Source organism: Myiozetetes cayanensis, unplaced genomic scaffold (genome assembly GCF_022539395.1).
Source record: "Myiozetetes cayanensis isolate MyiCay16 unplaced genomic scaffold, myiCay2020 scf4, whole genome shotgun sequence".
Classification (NCBI taxonomy): domain Eukaryota; kingdom Metazoa; phylum Chordata; class Aves; order Passeriformes; family Tyrannidae; genus Myiozetetes; species Myiozetetes cayanensis.
Genome location: NW_026087631.1, coordinates 60892063 through 60905308, shown reverse-complemented (window position 1 = coordinate 60905308; position 13246 = coordinate 60892063). Strand labels below are relative to the sequence as shown.

The 13246-nt window shown below is 37.1% G+C and overlaps 1 protein-coding gene across 4 annotated transcripts in view; it reads left to right on the top strand.

Annotated features, from left to right (window-relative positions):
• The window catches only part of NIPBL (NIPBL cohesin loading factor), a 147955-nt gene that overhangs the window by 131244 nt on the left and 3465 nt on the right, over nucleotides 1-13246 (top strand). For all 4 annotated transcript variants that reach the window (XR_007630401.1, XR_007630402.1, XM_050328330.1 and 1 more), the window contains exons 34-44: nucleotides 1701-1841; nucleotides 2127-2220; nucleotides 2328-2482; nucleotides 2754-2844; nucleotides 5979-6152; nucleotides 6700-6890; nucleotides 7600-7707; nucleotides 8997-9197; nucleotides 9608-9754; nucleotides 12166-12461; nucleotides 12777-12951. Coding sequence is in view for 2 of the 4 variants with exons in the window: in XM_050328330.1 (XP_050184287.1) it covers nucleotides 1701-1841; nucleotides 2127-2220; nucleotides 2328-2482; nucleotides 2754-2844; nucleotides 5979-6152; nucleotides 6700-6890; nucleotides 7600-7707; nucleotides 8997-9197; nucleotides 9608-9754; nucleotides 12166-12461; nucleotides 12777-12951 (1773 nt within the window). In the remaining 2 variants the exon portion in view is untranslated. The remainder of the gene's footprint in view (nucleotides 1-1700; nucleotides 1842-2126; nucleotides 2221-2327; nucleotides 2483-2753; nucleotides 2845-5978; nucleotides 6153-6699; nucleotides 6891-7599; nucleotides 7708-8996; nucleotides 9198-9607; nucleotides 9755-12165; nucleotides 12462-12776; nucleotides 12952-13246) is intronic.

Here is a 13246-nt window from a genome sequence, read left to right as displayed (position 1 = left end):
TCCAGATGTCATCTCTCACTTCTGTAGCTCTAGTGCTCTTGTATTCCTCTGTAAAACATTGTAGAGATCTCTCATACAGAAACCTTCCCAGTCTCTGGTCTCTGAAACCCTGCAGTGGTTTCTGCCCTCTTTTTCTGGCACATCTGATCTGGCAGAAGGAGCAGGGCAGGGTCAGGGAGCCATGGCTCAAGGAGGAGCATGGGTGGGTGGCAGCAATGCCTTTCATTAGGTCAGCTACCCAGGGCAGGCTTGAAGAGTAATTATTACCAGCTGTGATGGTTCAGACCTGGTTCCCTGCCAAATGCCTAAACCCCAGTAGCAGCCTCCCCCCGCTTTCCTCCTTTTTTTTTCCTCAGAGCAAAGGAAAAAAACTATGTGAATTGAAGAATCTGAAAAATCCAGCTAGTTATATAAAAAAATATATATTTGATGTATATTACAGTAAGATGCTATGTACACAGCAAAAAGGAATTTAAACAGCCCCCGAAGGGATAGGGAAAGGGGAAAGGGGAACAAAAGGGAACAAACAAGGGACACCGAGCAGATATACACAATCAAACCTGAGAATTAGTAAAATAACTAGTAAAACAAATCTCACCAGTCCCTTAGAAAGAAGCAGGATTGGCACACACGGCCAGCACTCTGCTATCCTCCACATGGCAGGCCAGCAGTCGCTGCAGGCCTCAGCCTTAGATAAGCGAGACCAACGCAAGGACCCACTGTTCCTGTAGCCCGCTGGAAGAGAAGAGAGTGAAGACCTCTCCTCCCTTCTTATTTATACCCCGATTTACGTAAAAATCGTATGGAATACTGGGAACACTGCCTCTTCCTTGGTTACAAACTGGTAACCAAGGAAGGCCTAGATTAAAACCACCACACCAGCTTAGGTTGGCAGTACAGCCTGGCGTTTTCCAAGTGCAGCCCTGGTGTGTTCTCTGGGCACATTTTCAACATTTTCTGAACAAACAATATGGGGAAAGGTTATCTGATACTTACCTGATGCAGCTTGTTTAGTGGGTTGCATCTGTTTTGTACTTACACAGGTTGAGATGAATCGTAGAATTACCACTGACAGCTTGAATAGGTCAAATAGCTTTGGATTTATCCTATCCTGATTAGTGAGCTTGATTTGTCAGAAGACCATTTTCAGGATGTCTCTGTAATAGATAAATATAGATAAATATTTTCCATAGGTTTTCATAGGTTCCATACTTATTACATTATTATAGTCATAATAATGCAAACAAGTAATAATTTTAGTTGTAACTTTTACACTTGTGCACATTATCACTTTTTCTTTAAGCCACATTAAGTCACAGCACAACTTCATTTTGTTGCTGATGCCTGTTTCCAGGTGTTGTGTGTTCTCCAGTTTGCCTGTGTCAGGAAGAGTTCCTGGATTTCTTGTAGGACTCCAGAAAATATGAGACCAAAAGGTTTTCAGATCTGATACAACCATGATGAGAGTTGTAATTCTACTCATCCAGACTGTTTTTCTCCCAGAACTTCTGTAGTAAAGAGAAGTAGATTTCATAGTAACATACAATTTAATAGCAGATGTAAATATATAAATATTGTGTCAGATGTTTACAAAATATCTTAAATGTTTGGGATTTTTAACTATCCATGCATATCAGTAATACTTAGCTTATAGGTAACATGACCAGAAATGTTAAACACTGTAAATGCTGTTGTTTCAGACCCAGAATGATTTCATGGTGATCTGTAATGTTGCAAAAATCTTAGAACTTGTAGTGCCACTAATGGAGCACCCAAGTGAGACCTTTCTTGCCACTATTGAGGAAGACCTCATGAAACTCATCATCAAATATGGCATGACGGTTAGCTTTTATCTGCTACTATTCAGTTAATTCCACTTCACGCAAGTGTGGTTTAAAGACAGAGCCATAAAATTCAGTGTACTTGGTTTACTAGAGTTTGTACATTATGTTGTTATTTTTTTAATGAGTTTGAGCACATTTACAGAGCATTCCAGGAGATGGACATAATCTGATATCTGTTAAGTTATTAGTTTTAGTTCAGCGTAGCTTTTTACTGCACAACTTCACAAAAATCTCAAGTTTAACTTCTAAATATAAAATTCATTTGTTCTTCCTTGCTCCTAGGTTGTTCAGCATTGTGTGAGCTGTCTTGGGGCTGTTGTGAACAAGGTCACCCAGAACTATAAATTTGTATGGGCCTGTTTTAATAGATACTATGGTAAGTAAAATCACAAGTAGTTGTCACTTTCCACTTTTGGCTACAAGTCTTATCTTAGAGATACACCATGATTAAATACTGTGATCAAAACTTTTATCTTACTGCAGGTGCACTTTCTAAATTAAAAAGTCAACACCAAGAAGACCCCAACAGTACAATACTAACTGCCAATAAACCAGCACTCCTTAGGTCACTTTTCACTGTTGGAGCACTGTGTCGGCATTTTGATTTTGATCAGGAAGATTTTAAGGGCAACAGTAAGGTAAAATAACTTGTATTTACTCTCCGTGTGTTAGATATGTTGAATGCTCTACTTTAATTTGAAAACACATTGCTCTTAGTTCCTCAGAGCTATGTATTTTCTTGTAATGCATGTGGTATAGCTTTTTGGCTTTTAAATACATGGTTTTGCAAAGTCTATGCAGTAAGATTGTGTGTCTTCTTTTTCTTTTTGATATTTATGCTTTTTGTAAGAGATTAAAAACATCGGTTTCATCTTCAAATAGCTAATATTTTTGTTTAAATTTCCTCAGGTTAACATTAAAGATAAAGTACTTGAACTGCTGATGTATTTTACAAAGCATTCAGATGAAGAAGTACAGACAAAAGCCATTATTGGCCTTGGTAAGAAATATTAATAGTTTTTATTATTCTGCTCCAGTAAAAATATATGTGTATCAGTGGGAATTCCTGTATTTGTTTAGTCACAAGGGAGTTTGTTTAGAATCAAAATTTACTGCATGTTTAGTTTAAGAACTGGCTATAGAAAACCTGTCAAAAGGTTGCTAGTTGCATAATTCTGCATCAGTCTAGGTGCTTTTGACTTTGTGAATGCCTTTTGGTGTGTGACCAAGTTACCAAGTTGCAAAGCACAGCAGATTTCCAAGGTAATGAAGATGTTATTTTCTTCTCCAAAAGCAACTATATTGTAATTGCAAACCTTGTTTGTCAGTCCACAAGGTAAAAAAGTGCTGGAAAAACTTAGAATATTCTAAGTGTAGAAGCAAACATTCTGCAGGAGTCAGGGGAACTCTGGCAGTTTATACTGGCTGAGTGGCCTTTGTGAGATTAGCATGGCATTTTAGTGATTTGCAGTGGTAAATGAACTGTCACTGTCTGGTTCGTATCATGTTCATTTTCTATGTCTCTCTCTGTGTCTGAGAGAATCTTGTTTGGGCAGGTGGGTCTTGGTTTCTGGAAAAGTTCAATTCAGGGTTATTGCTTTGTCTAAAGTAAGTTGTCTCCCAGGCATCTGAGCTTCCATTGTATGATTTAACTGTGGACAAGATATCTGCCTCTTCATGTTGCTATTTAGGTGACTTTTTAGATATTCTACTTCAGTTCAGCCTAGGGCTCTGAGGATAAAGGACCAAGATTGAATCTTCCTTTCATGTTCTATGAGAAACCATTTCAAACAGCTGAGCAGGATCAGTGGCACTGGAGTTGCCTCTGTTGTGGCAATGCTATGGACCTCTACTTGGAGTTTTTCTAAGCATTACATCAATGTACACAACACAACTATAATTCAGTCCCACTTACTCATACTCTACAGAATAATACGTGTGGGGTAGGAACTGTATTCCTTAACCATAGGCATAATTATTTGTTTGTGGATATGGAATACTCTGCATTTGCCAAAAATGTTTCTAAATTATAGACTGAATTGTGATGGGTTTTGGGCAAGGGGTTAAAATAGGGATGGCTGTCAGTAGTCATTCTGCAGATTTTTTTTTCTCTACTTTGAGTCTTTATTTTAATTAAACCTCACTTTTTTCAGTGGTATATCGATTTCGTCTGAGTACTGGTTCTGTTCTGAGCGTAGCTGTTGGATGTATGGATGTATGATAAACAGTGTAAATTTCCATCCTATAGGCTGCTAATTGAGCAAAGTTGTCAAGGTCATTCAATGTTTCTGAGCAGCAATAAAGTGAAAAGGACTAGCAAGCTAATTCAACATCAGTACATGGTGAAAGGTGTCACATGAACAATGTGTACTTTCCTATCAGCATGTCATTTCAGTAAGGACACTCAACAGTTTTTAGCCTTTGCTTTGGGATGTGCTGCTGCTGTTGAGGTTAAGCTTAATCCTAAGCTTAATAATTATGATTGGTTATGCTTCTCTTCCAGATGTGTACTTACAAAGCAAGTTGAGGATATAAAATTTTGTTAGTAAATTTAGCTAAACTTGTAAGTACCTAACAGTTAATGTCTTAGTCAAGTTCAGTGCTTACTCTAAAGACTCTTAATAGAGTGAAAAGAAAGGTGTGAAGAGTAATGGTGTGACGGCATCTCTTGAGATGTGAAGTCAGTCCTTAAAAAAACACAACAGGTGCCTTTCTTCATCTCCTATGACAGCTATGCTAAGTAAGATTTCTTCCCCAGTTGACCAGGGATGGAAAAATACAAATTTCCCTGAGAACACTGGTGGTTAAGACTTCTTAAAGCAAATGTGGGTTATTACACATACATCCATGTGCTTTTAATTTTTAAAATTAACCTTCAAAATGGGTTGGACATGCACAGAGGTGGCCAAGTTATGGACATCAATATACACTTGTATAGACTGCACAATCTTACCACATACTCCTAAGACCACTGTAATTCCTTTTCCTCCTCTTTTCCCACCTGCTTCTCTGCTTCTTGATTTGAGACTGAAAGGCGATTTTAACACACTGAGGTCTTGCCTTGGACTTAGCCTTTACCTACACTGTCTTTTTGTTGTAAGGAGCTAGTTTCAAAAACGTGATTCAGTCTTCCCTCTGTTACAGCTATTTTTATACATTGCTCTTGCATAATTTTATTTTCTTTCATTTTCCCCCCCATTCTTCTTTTATGTTCCTTTATTTTCTGTGTGTTCATTCAAGAACTGATTTTTCTGCGGTCATAAAAAAATACATTTAATGTCTGCTTTTCCTCCAAAGTATTTAAAAAATAATCAAATAGTTAAATGTAAATTAAATGAGGGTGTTATAGTCCCATTAATGTTTTTTATGACACTCTGTAAGAGTTTGTCAGCAGCACTTACAAACCTACACACACTATCTAAAATTATATGTATTACTACTAATTTAGAAAAATTTTTATGAAATAAAGACTTAAGAACAGCTAGTTCCTTGGCGAGGGTAAGACTGCAGCTAAAAACTGTTTTGGAGTGTGTATTTCCAACACATGTAGTCTTGGGAACATTTCAGATAGTTTTCAAGAAAAGACCTTAATGGATATGTGAATAATGACAGCAAGAGGCACAAATGTTACTGTGTTCAATGGTGGGGTTTTTTTTCTATTATGATTTTAAATATTCATGATATTCATCAATTTTCACACATTTTCTCTGCCTCCATATAAGTAACACTCTACAGTTTCAGGATAATGTTTGTCTCCAGAAGTATGAGAAAAATAACAGGTAATTTTTAGCAATGTTCCTTTTTTGTTCTTGTGAGAGCTCTTAGTCATTGAGATACAGCCACTACACTAGACCTGGTTCCAGACCTGTCTAACTCTTTAGTGCACCACCCTGAGTCAACACCTATTTTTATACCTCAGACAGAGTCATGGTTAATAGAACTGTCATGGCTATCAGAATGTCTTATAAGCTGTGGATGGTGTCCACATGGATACGCAATACTGTTTGGACTAGAAAAACCTATGCTGTTGGGAGGAGATAAATTTCATACCTCTCTATTGAAGGACTTAAAATGCAGAAATACAATTTCTAGGTTATAATAATGAGAACTATTTCCTTTTTTTTCCACCCTTAGGATTTGCATTTATCCAGCACCCAAGTTTAATGTTCGAACAGGAAGTGAAGACTCTGTACAACAGCATTCTTTCAGATAAGAACTGTTCAGTAAACTTAAAAATCCAGGTGTTAAAAAACCTCCAGACCTACTTACAGGAGGAGGATACACGTATGCAACAGGCAGACAGAGACTGTAAGTGCTGAGTTCTTTTGTGCTAATGAGGCATGCAAAACTTGACTTTGCTACATACACTTACTGTGTGTCTGCACTGAGTCAATTAAAACTGTAATCAGGTCATTAGTATGTACTCAAAGTATTTTATAATAATTTAAAAAGAGGTTTATGCATAATAGATATTATTTACTTTAAAGATACGAGATATTTATATTTCCAGTATAAATACTGGAAGGGCTCTAGAATGCATAATTGCTATAATGATGGTAGTAGTAATTTTTGTCAAAAAATCCTCTAAGTTTAATTTGCAGATAAAAAATAAACCCCAAAACTTTCTTTTAAAAATGAAAATCTTTTCTGAGGAATAAGACCTAAATTAAAATAGTTTCTCTGTAGTTTTTTTAATATATATTTAGACATTAGACTGTTCTCTGTTTCATGCAATCATTTTAAGACAGCTGAAATGTGTATTTATTTTGAAATTTGAAAATCAGCATACATCAAGTAAGGCAAAACAAATGATTATACTGTGGTGAGTATGCTGTTGCTTTTGTCCTTTTCACAGGGAAAAAAGTAGCAAAACAGGAAGACCTGAAAGAAATGGGTGATATTTCCTCAGGGATGAGTAGTTCCATCATGCAACTATATCTCAAACAGGTCCTTGAGGCTTTCTTTCATAACCAGTCCAGTGTACGCCACTTTGCTCTAAATGTCATTGCACTGACGTTAAACCAGGGCCTCATCCATCCTGTTCAGGTATGATACGCTTTTGTGCTGGGACTTCTTGTTATTCATGTTCTAAGAAACTTTCACACCTACTATGTAAATTTCCCTCTTCTAGTTAAGTTATTAGTAATTTCTTATTGTAACAAGAGGCCTTTACAGAAAGCATATTTTGAAATCTCCTTTACATTGTTTAGCCAGGGAGATTCCACATTATCTGTTTTATGTGCTTTTGGATTACGATGTAAAAGCCCAGGCAGTTCCTAAAGAGCATGTAGAAATATACATCAGAGCGTATTTCTATTATGAATTCAAGGTTTACTCTTTATCCTGTGCCAGCTTGCTTCCACCTAAATCACCCCTATGTTCTCCAAACACTATGGAACTCCACAGTCAATGTCAGAATTCAGTTATCATTTCAATTATTCTTTGCTTGCATCATGTTTTTGTAATAAATTTTTGATACTGCAGCCACTGCACATGTTCAGTCATAATTGGTGTTTGGTTTTTTTTTTAGTGGAATTGTCTGTATTCTAAATTGACTTTATAGTTTGAGAAAAAGGGAACTAACTTCTTTAGAATGCTGGTGTCTCATAGTATTTTGTACTATTAACTTGCAAAAAGTAGTTAGGTAGAAAGTTGCATGGAGCTTCCTAGTTTCTTCAGTAGAAACAAAAAACAAAAAACAAAGAGAAAAAGGAGGTACAATGCCTCTGAATAACCATTTCATTTGTTTTTCAAGTGTGTGCCATACTTAATTGCTATGGGCACAGATCCAGAGCCCTCCATGCGAAATAAAGCTGACCAGCAGTTGGTGGAAATAGACAAAAAATATGCTGGGTTCATTCACGTAAGTAATTCTAATTTAACATATTACAGAATACTGTTATATTCTTTAGTAGTTTAACATCTGAATATACCTTAACTACAGAAAAGAAGAGTATAAAGTCACAAATAAACAGTACCTAAACAGTTGTAAAGAAGATCTTAACTGTTTCCCCTGTTTAGATATTCTGAGAAACAGGTTAAAATAATTTGAAGTGTCTCTTCTAGTCCAAAATTTCTTTTAATTCATAATTCACAGTACTATTTTCCACACTGAGTAGTGCTTGATAAGAGGGAAGGGCAAGTGTTCAGCATAATGTTCAGCAGTGTTTTCCTGTATCAACGGACTAGGGAAGAGAACACTGTAATAGTTGAGTAAGTCCTGAGTGTAGGGGTATTAGAATGTACAAAGCACCGAGGCTTTATTAATTGTAATCTAAGCAGGAGAAGCATAGGATGCTGTTTAGATCAAATGGATCTTGCTGAAAGGAAAACCTGAGAGCTAAGTGAGGACATGTGGAGTTGTGGCACAGTGCCAATCGTTCTGCTTAAGGTCTGATATTAAGCTGCAGCACTGTCCTTATTTTAGAAAGTCCCAGTCTAGGTTCAGTGTGTGTGTGTGTGTGTACTACACTCTAGGACTTTTCATGGGGACTTGTATTGCACTGCAATCAGAGCACTGCACTGCTGATGGCGTCCAAACAGATACCTAATCCATTAGGTGAAGGGTAGCAGATGGAATTTGGTATGTTAGGCAGCTGGGATTTAACACAGTGTATAGATGCTGAGACAACTTCTCTGAACAGTGGCAGAGGTAGTATGAGGAGAATTGAATATGCAGCCTAACTAGAGATTCAGTTTGTTCTGAAGCTAGAGCAGGACCCTTGAATTAAGTAAAATCAACAGAAATTATAGGATATATGAAAAAACAAAACCCCAAAATCTCGTTTTCTGTTTGTTAGTCCCATTGCATATGGATTCAGTTAGTTTCACTACAAGTGATACCAAGCATATACATTTGGTAAAATATTCTGTTCATGTATGAACACATTTCAGTGTTCTTGAAAATCATTTAAACTGGAATACCTGGCTCTAGTGGGTGGACAGATTAGCTGTATATTTCTAGCACAATTTACAGTCAAAGCAGTCCATAAGAAATTCTGATCTCTGCCACAAGTTTGTCAACTCAAAAGGTAGTATTGCTTCAGTATATGTTTTAAATTTAAACTTAAGATGAGCATCCCTTGAAAAAGAGTAAGTTGTAGTGCTTTGGAAGCAATGGTTTGAATAAAAACAAATACATTTCCATTTCAGATGAAAGCAGTGGCTGGTATGAAGATGTCTTACCAGGTACAACAGGCAATTAATACCTGCCCGAAAGATCCTGTGAGAGGTTTTAGACACGATGAGTCATCCAGTGCATTGTGCTCACACCTGTACTCCATGATCCGAGGGAACCGTCAACACAGACGAGCCTTTCTCATTTCTTTACTCAACCTCTTTGATGATACTGCAGTAAGCACCACATTTCCTTCACTTAAAAAGAAGCTAAAATGAAGCATTACGAACTGAAATTCTACTCTTACAATGTATTTTTGTGACATAATTATTGACAGCTATTTCCCTAATGTACTTTTTCTGCTTTGTAATGTAAGGTATTTACCTATATAATAGAATGCATTTGTTACTTTTGCGTCACTCTGTACCTTTTTATACTCAGTTTAGACTGATCAGAAATAGCGTGTCTTCAGGTATGACTAAATATTGCATGTATATATATTGTTTACTGTGGATTTGGGTGGGTATATAGAATAAAAATTCTGGTCCTTTTTTTGTGCCAGACTGTTAGGAACACAGGATAAGCGTATGAGTCCAAAATATTTGTGTGTGTAATTTTTTGTGTAATTTTTTTCTCTAACTTTCAGAAAACAGAGGTGAATATGCTTTTGTACATAGCAGACAATCTAGCCTGTTTCCCTTACCAAACACAGGAGGAGCCACTGTTTATAATGCATCATATAGACATTACACTATCAGTTTCTGGTAGCAACCTACTACAGTCATTTAAAGAGGTATGTGCATTTATATTTATTGTGGTGGCAACATAAGCTTCTCTCTGACATGCTCGATTTTTCAGTGTACCGTTGTTATGGTGTGGACCAGTAGCATTGCTTTGTATGTAACCAGTTGTAAAAACCCAAGCAACCCTGCCTGTTCTGACCTGCATCTGGTAGACACCAGTTGAACTAGAACTTTACTTACATTGCTGCTTATATGAATAGAAAACAATGCTATATAATTTCCCAATATGGCTGAATAATAATTAATTGCATGCATCTGGAAGTACATGAACCTAGAATCATCATGGAATACTAGTTTATTGTGGTTGGTTGTATAATATTAATAATAAAATCCAGTTGACAGTTTATTTTGTTATCAAGTAGCTAATGGCAGTTACATTTGTGTTGCCTGAGAGACTTGAAATACATAATATATTACAAAAGAGGGATGGGCAATATTTCTTAAGGCAGCACATAAGAACCTGAGTCATGATAAGGATCTGTTGTTACGGCAATACACAACCCAGTAATTAAAAAGCCTCTGCTTTGTTGCGGGTCGAGGCGGGACACGACACGAAACCCTTATGGATCCAGAGGCTGGAACACTTTATTGCATGATGTCTGCTACTTTTATACACTTTTTAGGCTACACATGTCAACTCTCCACTGGTTCCCACATACATAAATATTCTTCCATTGGCCACTAACGGTGTTATATAACTCTGCTTACTGCGCATGTCACGAAACACATTTTGCTGTGCTCAGCACATTTTACCGGAAAACCATATTGTTACAATTTCCGGATCTGTGCATAACTCTCCCCTGAACAAAGGTTCCTACTTAGCTTTAACTCTTCCCGAATCCCCCAGGCCAGCTGGGGGAGAACCACCACAATTCCCCCTGTTTTTGTATTAAAGAAACCGCCAACGAGTGTCATCCATTGCGGGGCCCCTTGCAAGGGAGACACAGACCACGGCAATATCGATAATACAAAAACAACTAAACGAACAGGCAAGAGTTACAGCCCAGACAGTGCATTCGTTATTAGTCCATGGCAGTAGCATTCAGTTGTCAGGTGTGGCCATAGATGGACTTCACGCAACTTGTGGGCGTGGTTCATCCAATACAGGATGGACACAGCGAGCAGGTACCCAGCGTGGTCCTTCATCTGTGGAAACACAAGCATACCCTCTACCCCAAGTTAATAGTTCACACTGTTGAGACCACTGCCCTGTGTGCAAATCTTTTACCCTGACTTTCACCCCAGGGGAGACAGGTATGGACTTTTGTAAGGAGCCAAAATGCCGGACCATGTGTGGATCCCGCTGGCCCTCCGCGATGTTAACAAAATTGAGCACATAGGTAGCCTTAGCGAGGCGAGCTTCGGGGGTTTCCCCAGACTGCTTCTTAAAGATTTCAGTGATTTTCTTTCCTGAACAACTCTTAACAGTAGAAGGGGCAAACTGTCAGAACGCAAACCTCTTTCTAGAATGTCCAGTCTGACTAATAAGTGCAGCTTTTATTGATGCCTGAACATACAGTGCCCAGAAAGTATATTGCTTTACACTCTTACCCTACCAAAGTGGATTTTTCATCTGTAGAAAGAGACATGTGCTGGAAAGCACATTCTTGAGATTGAGGACCAGTGTGTAGCACCCAGCACAGAAAGCATAAAATCCTGGTTAGGGCACATTATTGTGTATGTCATGAAAAATCATATCATGTGCAGTAGGAATGCACATGTGAAATTCTGTAGCTCTACAGGTAGTAGAACTAGTAACAGAATCATAGAATGGTTTGGGTTGGAAGATCACATAGTTCCAGCCTCCTGTCATAGGCAGGGACACTTTTCATTTAGACCAGGTTGCTCAGAGCCCCATCCAGCCTGACCTTGAACACTTTCAAGGGTTGGGTAAACACCTCTAGAGACGGGGCAATGGATTATTATTATTAATACTGTCTATGGTCAGTTTGGTCAGCAGTGTAGCTAGTGTCATGGAGTTTTAAGAGACTAGAATTTAAACCATCTTGGACTAGTCTGTACCAAAGTACAGGAATTTCCATGACACACAGAAATAACATCCAGGTGAAAGAAAAACAGAATTTTCTTTCTGATTTATTGTATTTGGCCTTCTACTGTATTTTACTGTAACTGCTAATGAACTTGAGAGTCTTTTAATGATATCATATCATGGGAGTGCTTGTTGTTTCAGTTCCTTGCAAAAAAAATCTGGGCTTTGGATAAATTTTTCAGTATCTTTTTGCCATAAAGAAATTTAAAATTATCAAGTTATAAATCAATAACCTTGTTCGGCGAATTTTTGCTAATTTATGCCAGGAATGATTTTGAAAAGATTTTTTTTGGAAACATACATGATACTTACTCTAATTTTGGAATGTGTGTTAATTTCTCTGCCTTGCAGTCTATGGTGAAAGACAAAAAAAAGGAAAGAAAGCCTTCATCAGATGAGGAGAGTGAGAGTGACAGTAACAGTGGCAGCGAGAGCGAAAGTGAGGAGGAAGCTTCTAAGCCTCGGAGGTTACGGAAACGAGTGGACTCTGATTCAGATTCTGATGAAGAAAATGATATAAATGCTGTGATGAAATGTTTACCTGAAAATTCAGCTCCTTTAATTGAATTTGCTAATGTCTCCCAAGGCATATTATTACTTTTGATGCTGAAACAGCATTTAAAGAACCTCTGTGGATTCTCTGATAGGTAAGGTTATTTAGAGAATAGGCCACTCATTATGCAATGAGATATTTGTAGGGATTAAGTTTGGGAGATTTTTTTATTTAAGTTGATCATAACTACTTGTTTAAGCAATAGATTTTTGTAAGAGAGAAACCAAATGCATTAATTTGAAGGTAATGAAATTCTGCCTTAAAAAAACCGAATTATTTTGTTTCTTGATGCGTTGTGTATTGTATATGGAATTATTAAAATACAACTACTTGAAGATTTTTAAAGCTTTTTGTTCAAATTAGTCTGGACTTTCCTTAAAAGTTCTTCTCCGTTTTTTTCTTTAAACAGTAAAATTCAAAAATATTCTCCATCTGAATCTGCAAAAGTTTATGATAAAGCTATAAACAGGAAGACAGGAGTGCATTTCCATCCAAAACAAACTTTGGATTTTCTGCGGAGTGATATGGCTAATTCCAAGATCACTGAAGAAGTGAAGAGGAGTATAGTAAAACAGTACTTAGATGTAAGTAAAGTTGCTTTGCAGAAAACCTGAAATCCTTTCAAACTAGGTAATACTGTATAAACTTGAAAGTACGTGCTGGTGTATTGGATGAACATTTCAAAATTTTAAGTACCTAGTTATCTGATGTGATAGACTGACCTTCCTTTCAGGATGTTTATATTTCAAAGACTTCTAATAAGTTTAAACGGAATGAAAAGTAATTTCAGCTGAAGAATATTCACTTTTATGGAGTATTTTCTAAGTTCGGGTATCCATCTTGTGTATCTCTTCCATATAACTTGTTCACCTTATCCTG